This window comes from Colobus angolensis, unplaced genomic scaffold, assembly GCF_000951035.1.
Source record: "Colobus angolensis palliatus isolate OR3802 unplaced genomic scaffold, Cang.pa_1.0 Scaffold96, whole genome shotgun sequence".
Classification (NCBI taxonomy): Eukaryota; Metazoa; Chordata; class Mammalia; order Primates; family Cercopithecidae; genus Colobus; species Colobus angolensis.
The window spans coordinates 1,836,641-1,850,859 of NW_012123598.1; the positions used below are offsets into that span (position 1 = coordinate 1,836,641).

The 14,219-nt window shown below is 42.9% G+C and overlaps 2 protein-coding genes across 2 annotated transcripts in view; one reads left to right on the forward strand and one right to left on the reverse strand.

Annotated features, from left to right (window-relative positions):
* NLRP11 (NLR family, pyrin domain containing 11) overlaps window positions 1-6,263 on the forward strand; it is a 59,412-nt gene extending 53,149 nt beyond the window's left edge. The window contains exons 7-9 of the mRNA XM_011932572.1: window positions 2,276-2,446; window positions 2,690-2,860; window positions 5,802-6,263. Of these exons, the coding sequence (XP_011787962.1) occupies window positions 2,276-2,446; window positions 2,690-2,860; window positions 5,802-6,048 (589 nt within the window). The 3' untranslated portion in view covers window positions 6,049-6,263. The remainder of the gene's footprint in view (window positions 1-2,275; window positions 2,447-2,689; window positions 2,861-5,801) is intronic.
* Window positions 6,264-11,413: 5,150 nt separating this feature from the next.
* On the reverse strand, window positions 11,414-12,807 carry LOC105504927 (ret finger protein-like 4A). The gene is made up of 2 exons (XM_011932573.1): window positions 12,522-12,807; window positions 11,414-12,021 (listed from the first exon to the last, which is right to left on the reverse strand). The coding sequence occupies exons 1-2, from the start codon at window positions 12,805-12,807 to the stop codon at window positions 11,414-11,416; spliced, it is 894 nt and encodes a 297-aa protein (XP_011787963.1).
* Window positions 12,808-14,219: the final 1,412 nt, after the last annotated feature.

Sequence of the window (14,219 nt, forward strand, 5' to 3'; positions counted from 1 at the left end):
GGGCGACAGAGCAAGACTCCGTCTCAAAAAAAAAAAAGAAAATGTTCTACGTCAAATGTCTTTTTTTTTTTTTTTGACTCAAATACAAGAAACTGATATCCTAAAAGCATCTCCTGTTTATAAAATAGCAACACTATGGCTTGTGAGTTCCTGAAGTGCCTACGAGACTGTATAAGAATATGCTCAGCAGTATGGTATCTTATTTTAAGTTTATTTCTGTCTCATAGTTATAAGTTAAATCCTTGTTACCATTGTCATTTGGTAAAAATGGGCAGGTGAAATAGGAAATTCTAGGGATATCTTTTCTTTCTAGAATCTTGCTTCCTTTGGCAAAGTAGTTTAGGGAAAACTGCCTTTGGGAAAATAATCTAACCCACCCTCCCTTTTTTTCCATGGCCCTTAGTTTGTACTTAGTAGGTTGAGACAAATTCACTCATACTGTAGAATAGGGGTTAGAAACCTTTTTCTGTAACAGGTTAGACAGTAAATACTCTAGGCTTTGTGGGCCATAATGTCCCTGTTGTAACTATTTTTAACTCTCCCATAGCTCAAGAGAGGCCATGAAAAATGTCAACAAATGGGTGCGGCTATGTTCCAATAAAACTTTATTTATAAAAACAAAGTTGTCTAGATTTGGCTCTCAGACCATAGTTTGAACCTTGCTGTAGACTCCAAATATATTCTTTTGTCATCCGTCAAGAATTATCTTAAGTGTAACTGTCCATTTTGTCTATTACCTACCCAAACCTGGATAGGGACCCCCTCTATGAGCTCCCATAGGGCAGGTGAAGCCCTGCATTATTTATCAGCCTTTATTTTCCTCTAAGTTTGAAAGGATGGATATGGTTGGCACATCATTAATGTCCTATATATTTTACAGACAGGGTTTTGCTATATTGCCCAGGCCAGTCTGATTGCTGGGCTCAAGTGATCCTTCTGTCTCAGCCTCCTGAGTAGCTAGGACTACAGGCATGTACCACCCAGCTTTTATAACTACTCAATGAAAAATAGGATTTTCTGGAATCTTCTTTAATCTCTGGTTATTCAGTATTTAATATACATTCTATAACAAAGGTAGAGTGTATGTTAAATGTCAGGCACTCCTCTAGGTGGCTGGGATGCATCCGTGAACAGAATAAATATCCATGTATTAATGGATCCTGTATTGGCACTAGGGGACATAAGAAACTTACCTATTGTTAGGCCAGAAGTCAGCAAATTACATTACCCAGGGGCCAGATCTGGCCCTTTGCCTGTTTTTATCCTGTTTTTATCAAGATTTTACTGGAACATAACCATTCATCTACATGTGTTTCATGAATGCATTTGTGCTGCAATGGCAAAATTGAGTAGTTGTGACAGGCACCATGGCCCGTGAAGCCTAAACTATTATCTGGCCCCTTATAGAAAAAGGTTGTCAACTCCCATATCAGGCAGTAAAAAGTGCTACGGAAACTTTTTATTCAATACTAGGGGTACGTAATCGGGAGTGCGAGGGTAGGGTGTGGCCATCTCTAAGCAAGGTCAATGTCACCTCATTGACAAGGGGACATTTGAGCAAAGACTTGGAGAAGGTTGTGGATGGAGTCATACAGATGACTAGACTGAGGCTTCCAAGCAGAATGAATAGTCAGTGCAGAGCTGTTAACATAGAAACAGCCAGCTATGCTCGAGAATCAGCATGAAGGCCAGCCAGTGTGGTGAGACAACGAAGTAGGATTATAGGAGCAGACAATGGGGGAGATATGAATGGAAAAACAAGATGGCACGTCACATGGGAGAACATGGACAATCGTGAGTACTTTGCTTGCTTTGAGAGGAAGGACCATTTGGTAAAATTCTCTTTCTAGAAAGAATGTATTTAGCCCTTCTCAATGTTGGATTTTTGACCTGAGTACTGAAAGGTAGAAATGTGAATTTCAGAGGAGGTTGCCTAACATAATTCTTCAGAATTCAAGCTTAGTATCGCAAAGGTGTTGGTTGAATGTGTGTGGCTTTCTGGGACAAAATGCTTAAAACATCCTGGCCTCAGTTTCCTTGCTAGTAAAAGCAGGATAAGAGCCTTGTGGTCATCGTGAGTTTAATGTGCATTAGGAGTTTTGAATAATGCCTGGTGTGTTATAAGTGACCCGCAGATGTTAACACTGCTCTTGTTTCTGTAACCAGTCCCTTAGTCATGAATGTCACAAGACGGGTCCAAGAATGCTTAACACTCGGTGAAATAAACCTTTGGAGACAGGTGGTCATGACTCGAGCTCATGTTTCTGTTTTTCAGTCTGTCTGGCTGTTTCTTTACCAACGATATCTGTCAATATATTGCCATAGTTATTGCTACTAATGAAACACTAAGGAGCCTAGAGATTGGGAGCAACAGCATAGAAGATGCGGGAATGCAGCTGCTATGTGGTGGTCTGAGACATCCCGACTGTATGTTGGTGAATATTGGGTAGGTGCCTGGTGGAGAAAGATCCCTGTTTTTAGCTAGGAACAGCTGAAGTAAAGCACAAGAAGAAGTGGATTGGGAAATACGATACCTCGGATGTTTGAAATGGGGCTGTTATGGCACAGTTAGTTCTTTTGCCCAAAACTTGTAAGGGGAGGGATTTAGTAGACGTCCAGTTCTCACCCGTCTCATCTGCCATTTTTCCTCAAGGATTTGGCCCCATCTTACTGTGCATCTTTGTTACAGGCTAGAAGAGTGCATGTTAACTGGTGCTTGCTGTGAGTCTCTTGCCTCTGTTCTTACCACCAACAAAACACTAGAAAGACTCAACATACTTCAGAATCAATTGGGTGATGAAGGAATTGTAAAACTTCTTGAGAGCTTGATCCTCCCAGATTGTGTACTTCAGATAATTGGGTAAGTTGCTTATTTTCCTTGGTGATGGGGAAAAATCTTCTTTTTTTTTTTTTTTTTTTTTTTTGAGAGACTGAGTCTTGCTCTGTTGCCCAGGCTGATCTTGGCTCATTGCAACATCCGCCTCCCAGGTTCAAGTGATTCTCCTGCCTCAGCCTCCCAAGTAGCTGGGACTACAGGTGCCTGCCACCACGCCCAGCTAATGTCTATTTTTAGTAGAGACGGGGTTTCACCATGTTGGCCAGGATGGTCTCAATCTCCTGACCTTGTGATCCGCCCACCTTGGCCTCCCAAAGTGCTGGGATTATAGGCATGAATCACCACGCCCAGCTGTGATGGGGAAAATTCTGTGTTGAGATGGTCTAGGACTTATGAGATGATGAGAAACCCTCTTGCCAACTTCAAATACAAAAAAGAAAAAAAAAGTCTTTCATTTTGGGAGACTGAAAATGTATGGCTAGTTCTTACAGCAGAGGGCATATTCAATGGTGAGTAAAAGATGACAATTGATATTATACTTGATGTAGACAAAAAGGGTTCTATGTTTGAATATTTTCTATTTTCTTTCCTCCATTTGGATGTGCCCCTCATTACCAGAGAAGAAAAATAGGCAGTTCTCAGTCTGCTATTTCATGTTTCCAGATCCATTAGATTCCTCTCATAAAGAAAAGTCCTCTTCCTTTCTGTGTTAGCTAACTGTTGCCAAGTATGTTACCAACTTGGGGGTTAAATGACAGATTATCTCAGTCTATGTGAGTGTCAGGACTCCAATCCTGGCTTAGTTGGTCCTCCTTGGGATCTCTCATGAGGCTGCAGCCAAGATGTCATCCAAGGCTAGGGTCAAATCTGAAGGTCTATCTGGGAAAGGAAAAATCAGCCTGCTTCTAAGATGATGTAGTTGTTGGCAGAATTCAGTTCCTGTAGTGCTGTTGGGCTAAGGGTCTTAGTACCTTGACAGCTGTTGGCTGGAAGAGGCCCTCAGTTATCGGCAATGAAACACCAAACAGACTCGCTCTCCAACTCTCGAACAGCAACTCTTTGTCAAGTTTTTCAAGGCAATAGAGTGAGTTTGTTAGCAAGGCAGAAGTAGCAGTTCTATGTGGGCCCGCCAAAAAAGTGACATCTCACCGTATTTGCCTATTGGATAGAAGCAAATATGGCCGGGTGCTGTGGCTCATGCCTGTAACGCCAGCACTTTGGGAGGCTGAGGCAGGTGGATCACTTGAGGTCAGGAGTTCGAGTCCAGCCTGGCCAACATAGTGAAAACCCATCTCTACTAAAAATATAAAAGTTGGCCCAGCATGGTGGTACATACCTCTGTAATCCCAGCTACTTGGGAGGCTGAGGCAGGAGAATCACTTGAACCCGGGAAGCAGAGCTTGCAGTGAGCCGAGATCACGCCGCTGCACTCCAGCCTGGGCGACAGAGCGAGACTCTTTCTCAAAGGAAGCAAATCACAGGCCTTGCCTACGCTAGAGGGGAAGCTCATACAAGGGTGTGATTGACACAAGGTGAGGATTGTTAGAAGCCATTTAGAAGCTGCCTATCAGTTTCCATTCACACTATCCACATATGTAGAAACATCTGGCAATATCTAGCATTCCGTTTCTGCCTGCCTTATTAAAGGAAAACCATATTCAGGTGACTGAGCCTTTGAGACGAAGTATAAGCTTCCTGGTGACCCATTGATAAAATACAGGCGGGGTAACTCATTTCCCACTCATATCCAATTTTTCTCAAATGGAAAATGGAGATATTATCTCAGAACTCTTAAAGATTGAATGAGATCGCAGCCTCAATATGCTGGAGACCCTGCGATGAGTTATTTTCCCCTGTCACCTCCAAATGATGATTTTTCTCGTAAATGTGGATGTGGAGTCCAACTTCCAGATGCATGGAAAAATCCGTCAACAGGACAAATTTTCCAAATTGCTTATTCTCTTTATTTTTTCCCCCAGGGCTCTTTTCACCTTCAAATGTATAATGCATTTGTTCTATTATCTAATTCCTTCCACTAGAACATGGGCTCCATGATGCCAGGGATATTTTTGTTTCAATATTATAGGTGCTCAAAAGTAAACTGCAGAAATGACCGTATTTCAGGTTATAAAGGTATTTGTACCTACGTGCTAATCGGGACACTCACATATAAAGAGGGCACAAAATAAGTGGTTGAATCCCCCTCTTTGATTTGGAGAAAGAAACGTGAGCATGGGTGGTGGTGTGTGCTTCTGTTCTCTGGCTATGTAAATTTTGTTTTTCTTTTTTTTGAGATAGGGTCTTGTTCTCTCAGGCTAGAGAGCAGTGGTGAGATCATGGCTCACAGGCTAGAGAGCAGTGGTGAGATCATGGCTCACTGCAGCCCTGACTTCTCAGGTGTAAGTAATCCACCTCAGCCTCCCAAGTAGCTGGGACCACAGGCACACACCACCACACCCGGCTAAGTTTCTGTATCTTTGGTAGAGATGGGGCTTTGGCGTGTTACCCAGGCTGGTCTCAAACTCCTGAGTTCAAGCAGTCTGCCTGTCTCAGCCTCCCAACGTGCTGGGATTAGATGTGGGTCACTGGGTCCGGCCTGTAAACATATTTCAGTTGGAAACTTTGACCCCTCAGTATTGGAACCTATAAAGTCTTGGATGGCATTCCCCATTGTGAGGATGTAATGTGAGATGCATGTAAAGCACTGAGCGCACAGTACTGTTGGTTACTGCTAATATGACTTCAAACGGTTCTCCCAATGGAAATCTTGCCTTACGTTCTAATACTTAACGGAGAAATCGCGCTCTCAGGGTTTTTAGTCTGGAGCGGATTTTTGTTTCCTCGGATGGCTTGAGACACTCCCAAGAACGCCCAAAGGATGGCATGTGGGGGATTAGTCATTGATGCCACAAAGCCGAGACCTCACACGGAGCATTAATAGAGTTCGCCCTCTGCTTTCCTTCAGGCTTCCGTTAAACAACGTGAGTGCAGAAACCCTGCGGATGGTGATGACTGTCAAGGAAAGAAAACCCGATTTGGTCTTTCTGTCTGAAACTTGGTCTGTAAAGGAAGGCAGAGAAATTGGTGTGATACCTGCTTCTCAGCCAGGTTCAGTAATACCTAATTCTAATTTGGATTACATGTTTTTTAAATTTCCCAGAATGTCTACAGCCATGAGAATGTCAAATACAGCATCTAGGCAACGCCTTTGATCATGTTCTACATAAACCGTATTTGTTATAAATTATTACCGTGACTGGAATGAAAGAGAATTAAGGCTATAATTTTCCTATTTGGGGTGTGTGTGTGTGTGTGTGTGTGTGTGTGTGACCTTGATCCAGTCAACCATTTCTTAAAATTCCTACACTCTCTCAAGAGTATTTAAAGGATTATATAAAGTAATAAATGAGAAAATGCATTGGAAAAAAAGTGTGAGGCATGATTCTTTTCTCAGTGAGTATTGTGGAGTAACACGAAAGAAACTATGATCCTTTCATGATTTGTTTGTTGTTTTTTGTTCTGTGGTGTTCTGTTGCTTGTTTGGTGGTTTTGTTGGTTTGGTTTTTGGTTTTTGTTACTGTTTTTGTTTTGGTCTAGGGAGAGTTGTTAGAAGGTATCTCTAGGAATCCTCTGAAATGAAATCCTCATCTCATCTTCTCTCCTGGCTTTGTAGTCCTGCTGCACCACGTTCATTCCGGATCTACCTAACGCCATAACTGGTATTCATTTCCGTATCTCCCTCTCTCTCGGCCAGCTCTGCTCACAAACTTGTGTGTGTTCCACGGGGTGAAGGGTGACTTCTCTAAGCTGTGGAGAAATGTAAGAGATGTGTGGCCTCAGAAAAAGCCTCTCCTTTTCACCTTCTTTCAGAACGGGGAGTCGAACTGGGCATCCTCTGATAATGTTTCCAACCCTGACACTATTTACCATGCCCCATGGCTAAGCATCTGGTGGCTGTATCTAATAGGCCTCCATAGGTGAGGGGATACATACTCAGATTGGGTAGGTTTTAGGGTCTTTACGTGCTGAAAATCTTTTTTGAGATGGAGTCTCGCTCTGCCGCCCAGGCTGGAGTACGGTGGTGCTATCTCAGCTCACTGCAGCCTTCGCCTCCCGGGTTCAAGCAATTTTCCTGCCTCAGCCTCCCGAGTAGCTGGGACTACAGGCGCCTGCCATCTCACTAGGTTAATTTTTGTATTTTTAGTAGAGATGAGGTTTCAACGTGTTGACCAGGCTGGTCTTGAACTCCTGACCTCAAGTGATCCTTGGCTCAGTTTCTAAGGAGACTGTCCTAATTTATTCCTTTGACAGTGTTTCTAGGACACAGGGATATAGAGTAAACCTGAGCATTCTGGTCCCACATTGAGCCAGGAGCTCAAGGCAAGCACCTGGTTCAATGTGCCACTGTCTTGGTCCAGCTGGGGCATGGATGGCGTGGCTCAGAGCCAGGCAGGGGTAAACCTATTTTGCCCAGTGCTATTGCTCATCCTTGGCTCTGAGCTCTTCTGTTTGAGATCTTTATGTTCTGCCTTTTGCTCTAAATATACAGAAGCACTCACTGGGGTAGTCTTGGCAACAAGCTCTGTACAGGGAAGTGTCAGTCACCATAAGCTGGGGCACCTGAGTCCCTAGTTACAGAGACAGGCTCCTGGACCTGATCTCTCCACAGAGATGCCATGATCCTGTCATCTGTAGTATTTCTCAGTGACATTACCTCAGTGAGTCTGGGGCTTCTCGGATGAGAATATTTTATTCCCAATGCAAAACCTCAGCCACTTCTGATAAATGCAACTTCTGGACATGATGTGAAGATCCTGACAGGAAAAAAGGGCTGAGAGTTTTCTATGTTCCTTTTCAAAACTCTGACTTCAGAATCAAGTCACAATCAGCTGTGGAAGGAAACCTTGAAGGTGAATCAAAGGATCTTACTGTAGTTTCAACTGGGCATATTCTTTGATTTTTCTGACATGTTTTTGAAATAAGATCATCACAATTTTTTTTTTTTGAGACAGGGTCCCACTCTGCCACCCAGGCTGGTGTGCAGTGGCACTAATCGCAGCTCACTACAGGTTTGACTTCCTGAGCTCAAGTGATTCTCCCACCTCAAACTCCCCAGTAGCTGAGACCACAGATGCATACAACCATGCCCCCCCCCACCAATTTGTTGTACTTTTAGTAAAGAAGGGGTCTCACCATATTGCCGAGGCTGGTCTTGAGCGATCCTTCCGACTCGGCCTCTGAAAGTACTGGGATTACAGGCGTGAGCCGCTGTGCCCGGCTGAGTTGTGGCATTTTAACTCACCCGCCTACTCTTGCCCACTCTGAAGCTTGATGGCTGCTGAGAACATGGCATCCCTCATTCCCAGGCCAGCATGCTAATGCGACAGGATGAAGGATCTTTGTTCTCAAAGAATTGGGGTTGTGTGCCTCCATCTATCTTAGTGGTTCCTTGAAGGGTTGGCACAAGGGCTTGCCTTTATGCCACCTTTTTCAGATCTACACAGACAAAAGCCAGTTTCTTGGGGGTGCCAGTGTCATTAAAAGCACTTAAAGACAAACAGACTTGCTGAAGTTGCCTAGGTAAGGGCCAACAGGGAAAACAGATGACAGAATGAAGAGCCTATTAAGGAAGAATCTGGGGGAAGAATTACCTGAGATAATAATGGCTTTGAATAGCACTGAGGAATACCGAGGATTGAGTTCATCACGCATGTCCCACTACTGGATGCAAGATTTATAAAAACCTGAGAAACCCTGTGTTTTACCTCTGATGATCCCAAGGCTCCAGGCAAGCAGGAAATGAAGGCTGAGTTGTAAAAATCCCAGCTAGTGAACCCGGGAGATGGAGCTTGCAGTGAGCCGAGATCGCGCCACTACACTCCAGCCTGGGCAGCAGAGCTAGACTCCGTCTCCAAAAAAAATCCTGGCTAAGCCCCCTAGAGGGATCCCATGGCAAAGAGCTTGAGAGAATTTTGGGTTTGGGCTCAGGCTTTTTTTTTTTTCTTTTATTTCCATCAAATTGTTAATAGACCAGAAGGCAGAGACTTCAGTGGCCATGCAGAAGAACGAGTAAGAACACAGTAGTTTACAAAGGAAGTATAATAGTCATAAGAAAGAAAAAACACTATGAGCAAGCCAAGACGTTGGGCTTCCTCTCCAAATACTCAATTGTCTTAAATATGCACAAAGAACTCAAGAAAACCAAGAGCAGAAGAACTAAAACCAGAGGAATAACTCCTCATCAAATAGAGAATATGAATAAAGAGAAAATTTAAGAAGGAATCAGTAAGCAATTTAGGAGCAATGAAGTACAATAACTGAAAGGAAAATTCACGAGAGAGTTTGAACAGAACTATTTTTTATTAAAATTTTTGAGATCTCACTGAGGTAAAATGGAACATCTTTAACATGTAAACTTTGATTCTTATTTTGTTTTATTTAAATTGTCAGAATAATTATATGTAATTATTGTGTACATCAAAGTGTTTTGCCATGTAGATGCATTGCCAAATGGGTAAATCTAGTTAGGTAATATATGCATGTCCTTGAAAAGTTGTCATCTTTTTTATGAAAACACTGAAAATTGCCTCCCTTAGCATTTTTCAAGAATATTACAATATATTAACTATTGTTGCCATGTTGTATTTATTTCTCCTGCCTAGCTGAAATTGTGTGTATCTTGGCCAACCATTCCCTAACCCTCCCTCCTCACTGCCCCAGCCCCAGCCCCTGGTGACACCATTTTACTCTCTAGTTCTTTTTATTCTTCCTTTTTTTGAGACGGAATTTCACTCTGTCCCCCAGGTTGAAGTGCAATGGTGCAATCTCAGCTCACTGCAACCGCCACCTCTCGGGTTCAAGCAATTATCTTGCCTCAGCCTCCCAAGTAGCTGGGATTACAGGTGTGCACCATCATGCCTAGCTAGTTCTTGTATTTTTAGTAGAGGTGGGGTTTCACCATGTTGGCCGGCTGGTCTTAAACTCCTGACCTCAGGTGACCCACCTGCCTCGGCCTCCCAAAGAGCTGGGATTATAGGCATCAGCCACTGTACCCGGTCTGGATCTCTCTAGTTCTGTGAGATCACTTTTTAAGATTCTCCATGTGAATGAGATCATGTGATATCTCTCTTTCTGTGGCTGTATGTTTCACTAAGCATAGTGTATTCTAGGTTCATTTCTGTAGATGCAAATCACAGGACTTTGTTTTCTATGGATAATACTATTCCATTGTGTAGTACATATGTCACATTTTCTTTTCTGTTTTTGAAGCTAGGGTCTCACTCTCTAACCCAGGCTGGAGTGCAGTGGCATGATCGTGGCTTCCTGCAGCCTCAACTTCCTGGGGCTCAAGCAATCTTCCCACCTTAGCCACTTAAGTGGCTGAAACCACAGGTGCAAACCAACACACCCAGCTATTTTTTTGTTGTTGTTGTTGTTGTAGAGATGGGGTTTTGCTATGTTGTCCAGGCTGGTCTCAAACTCCTGAGTTCAAGCAATCCTCCCTCCTTGGCCTCCCAAAGTGCTGGGATTACAGGCCTGAGCCATCCATAAAGGGCTTCTGTCTCTTCTTTCTCTACCTCTTTGATTTTGCCCTGTCTTCCTTTTTTCTTGCTTACTTATTGTTTTAATTCATCCTTTCCTCTCTCCTTCACTCTAGCTGAAGATTTACTACTTTGATCCGGAAAAAACATGTCTTAAATTTTTTAAATTTTATGTAACATTTATCCATTTTCTGTTTCATTGATTGCTACTGTAGTCTTTTGTTTTTTTGTATTGTTTCTACCTAATTTGCCACTGCATTTGCTCACTTAAAAATGGAAGCTATATCACAGATGAGGGTATTTTCTTTGATTTTATCAGTATCTATTTCTATAAATTTCCCTCTGAGCCTCAGCTGCATCTACAAATTTTGTGATATTGTGCATTTACTTTCATTTAACTCAAGGTATTTTATAATTTCCTTTATAAGTTCGCCTTTGATCTGTATTTTATTTTGAAGTGGATGTTTAATTTTCATGTCTGGAGATTTTACAAATTTCTTCTTGTTACTGATTTCTAATTTAATTATGTTGGCATTTGAGAACAACGTGTATATTATTTCAGTTTTCCCAATGTGATTTGTCTTATGGCCACATCTGTCTATGCTAGCAAATGTTCAATGTGTACTGGAGATGAATGTGTGTATTCCAGTTGTTGGGTAAAACTGAACACATACAGGCACATGCTTTTACCAGTTTAACAGGCAGTGTTTCCTTGTCATTTAGAAAGTCAATTAATTTGGGGGGGTCACATTTATATTATTATACAGTTTAGAACCTCCATAACACATTTACTTGATCTTACAGCAAAGAAAAACATTTGCAAATTCATCTGAAAATTTTAAACGTTTATTGTAAAAGAAACACAAGCATGAGTTACAAAAAAAGACACTACTTGATATTTCATATGCAGTTTTTCATCAGCAATACAAGTAGAGCTCAGAATTCACTGAAAGACCCACATTTTTCTTCCATACCTTTGAACCATAAGTGGACAAAGCAGAGAAGTTCTTGCCTTTGGTCACGAGCACACGGCCACTTACTGTGGGTGTTTCCTGTGTTCAAGTGTGTAGTTGCCTTGCCCAGGATAAACTGGGGAACTGACAATGCCATTATTAATTACACACACACTCAAGTATCCGTGATCATCACGACTTGTATCTGCATGAGCAAAACATGGACGCAGTGGCTCGGTGGCAGAAATTTTAGTGAATGTGAAGATATGGGACCCATCGCCGACATTATAGAAGGAAATGACCCTCATTGTTATATCCAGGTAAATCCCCACTCTGTGTAGACCAGGGCTCACCCAGAGGCCCGTCAGAGGCTTAGTGCTGGCAAAGTAGATCTGTCCTTCTCTCAAACCCACAGTCCAGAAGCCGAGTTCTGAAGTGAGTACAACGTTTCCCTGTCGATTCACAGATTCCTTGCACACGCCCACATCCCACACTTTGCTGGTGCCCACGTCCACCTCCCAGTAATGGCGGCCGGAAGTGAAGCGAGGGACGCCCAGGACGCACAGTGCGGAGTCGAACCTCTCGGCTTGCTCCTTCCTGTTCTGTCTGAAATTCCCACACCGGACACGCCTCAGGTCTTCAGAAATGATGAGATAGTTGTTGGCTGTGTCCACATCCAAGGTCATATCCACTGTGGAAAGAAGACCCAGTAGTTCAGCAAAGACATACATTAAAGACTCCCTCTGCCCTTCCACTGCACAGACCCAAAGATTTTATTCACCGTCACTTCTTTTGTTCCACGTTCATTCTCAGATCCTATTTTTTCCTTAGGAATTTCCCTGGCCCCCCGATTAAGTCAAATTTTACGTATAGACTGTATGAATAGAATTCCAACAAGCCCACCTTTGTCATAGTAAAAATTCTTGTTAAGTTATTCAATATTTTGATTAAAGGTTTTTCTCCCTCTTAGTGCATAGGATGGATGAAGGAGGAGACGATAGTTTGCTCTCATAATTATCAGTTGGCACAGATCCTGTGAATATACTGAGCACTGACAACCGCTGATGTTTGGGATCACAAACTTTTAGGTTGCAGACTTCAGCTGATGCCCGTATTGAAAGGAAAAACATTTAAAAGCTGCTTTTTCCAAGGCCCTTTATGGGCTTGGAGCAGGTAGTGCAGATTCCTTACCTTGGAACTTCCTCATCCTTGGATTCATCTGCAGAGCAGCTCTCAGCTTGGGCTCTAGTTCCTTGATCTTGGACACCAGCGCCCCCAGCTGGGCAGCGGGCCGGATGTCGTTCTTCTGAGAGACCACCGGGCAGAAAGGGCACAGCACCCCCTTCCCATCAGGCCCCGTCCGCAGTGAGTTCATGCATCGGAGGCAACAGATGTATCCACATATCAGGTGCATGGGGTTTTCAAGATAATCCAGGCAGATAGGACAACTGCTTGCTGCTTTAAAGTGTTCAGCCATGGCCACTGCCTGGGAATTAATAGGCATGGGATTAGATTTTACATGAGTGGAATGGGACTCATGTAAATTTCCTGGGACCCTTTCATCTTTACCTGCATGAAGACATCATGGCGTACTCTTTGTAAAGCACTAGTACTAGGGAATGAAGATACGCTATAAGTACAAATATAAATGATCAGGGCCCGGAACTTCCAATGTTGGAAATACTGACTAGAATTAAGGCCATGGGGGGGCCGGGCGCGGTGGCTCAAGCCTGTAATCCCAGCACTTTGGGAGGCCGAGACGGGCGGATCACGAGGTCAGGAGATCGAGACCATCCTGGCTAACCCGGTGAAACCCCGTCTCTACTAAAAAATACAAAAAACTAGCTAGGCGAGGTGGCGGGCTCTGTAGTCCCAGCTACTCGGGAGGCTGAGGCAGGAGAATGGCGTAAACCCGGGAGGTGGAGCTTGCAGTGAGCTGAGATGCGGCCACTGCACTCCAGCCTGGGCGACAGAGCGAGACTCCGTCTCAAAAAAAAAAAAAAAAAGAATCAAGGCCATGGGTTGGTATGAGGGTTTGAGTTGAGTGGCAAAAGGGTCTACAGCTGAGCTATCCAATATGGTAACCACCAGCCACATGTGGCTGCTGAGCATCTAAAGTGGGGCTTATCTAAATTCAGATGTGTGGTGAGTATAAAATATACACTAAATTTTGAAGACCTAAAGGAGATGTAAACTATCTGTTAGAGAATCTTAAAACTGTATTACATGTGAAATGCTTATATTTTGTTAAACTTACTTAGGCTTATTTCATTTTGCTTGATTTATGTGGCTGTTAGACAATAAATTTATCCTTATGTATGTTGATCACATGTTTATATTGGACAGCACTGCAGACCATCAACCTCCATAATAAGCCTGGCCAATTTTTGTATTTTGGAGAGATGGGATCTCACTATGTTGCCCAGGCTGATCTACTACTGACCTCAAGCAATCCACCTGCCTCGGCCTCCCAAAGTGCTTGGATTTCAGGCACGTGCCACCATGCCAGGTCCTCTGAACCTTTTCTAATAAATGGTGATTTGAAGCCAGTATGAGGAGAAGGTTAGAGCTGGACTCCTCATACTCTCCCTGGGAGTTGTATTTCAACACAAAGCTTTTCTTTTCTCAAAAACCCCCATGGCATAGTATTTGTTTCACCTGGATGTGGCATGAAACTTACAGCATTATATTACACAAAAAGCAAAAATAAATAAGTTGGACTATGTCAAACAAAAAATGTTCTGCATAGTGAAGGAAATAAGGGAGACGATGACAAGAAAACCTACAGAATGGAAAACATGTTTGCAAATTATATATCTGATATTAGGTTAATATCCAAAATACATAAAGAACTCATAGTAGAAAAAAAAAAAAAAACCCTAACACTAA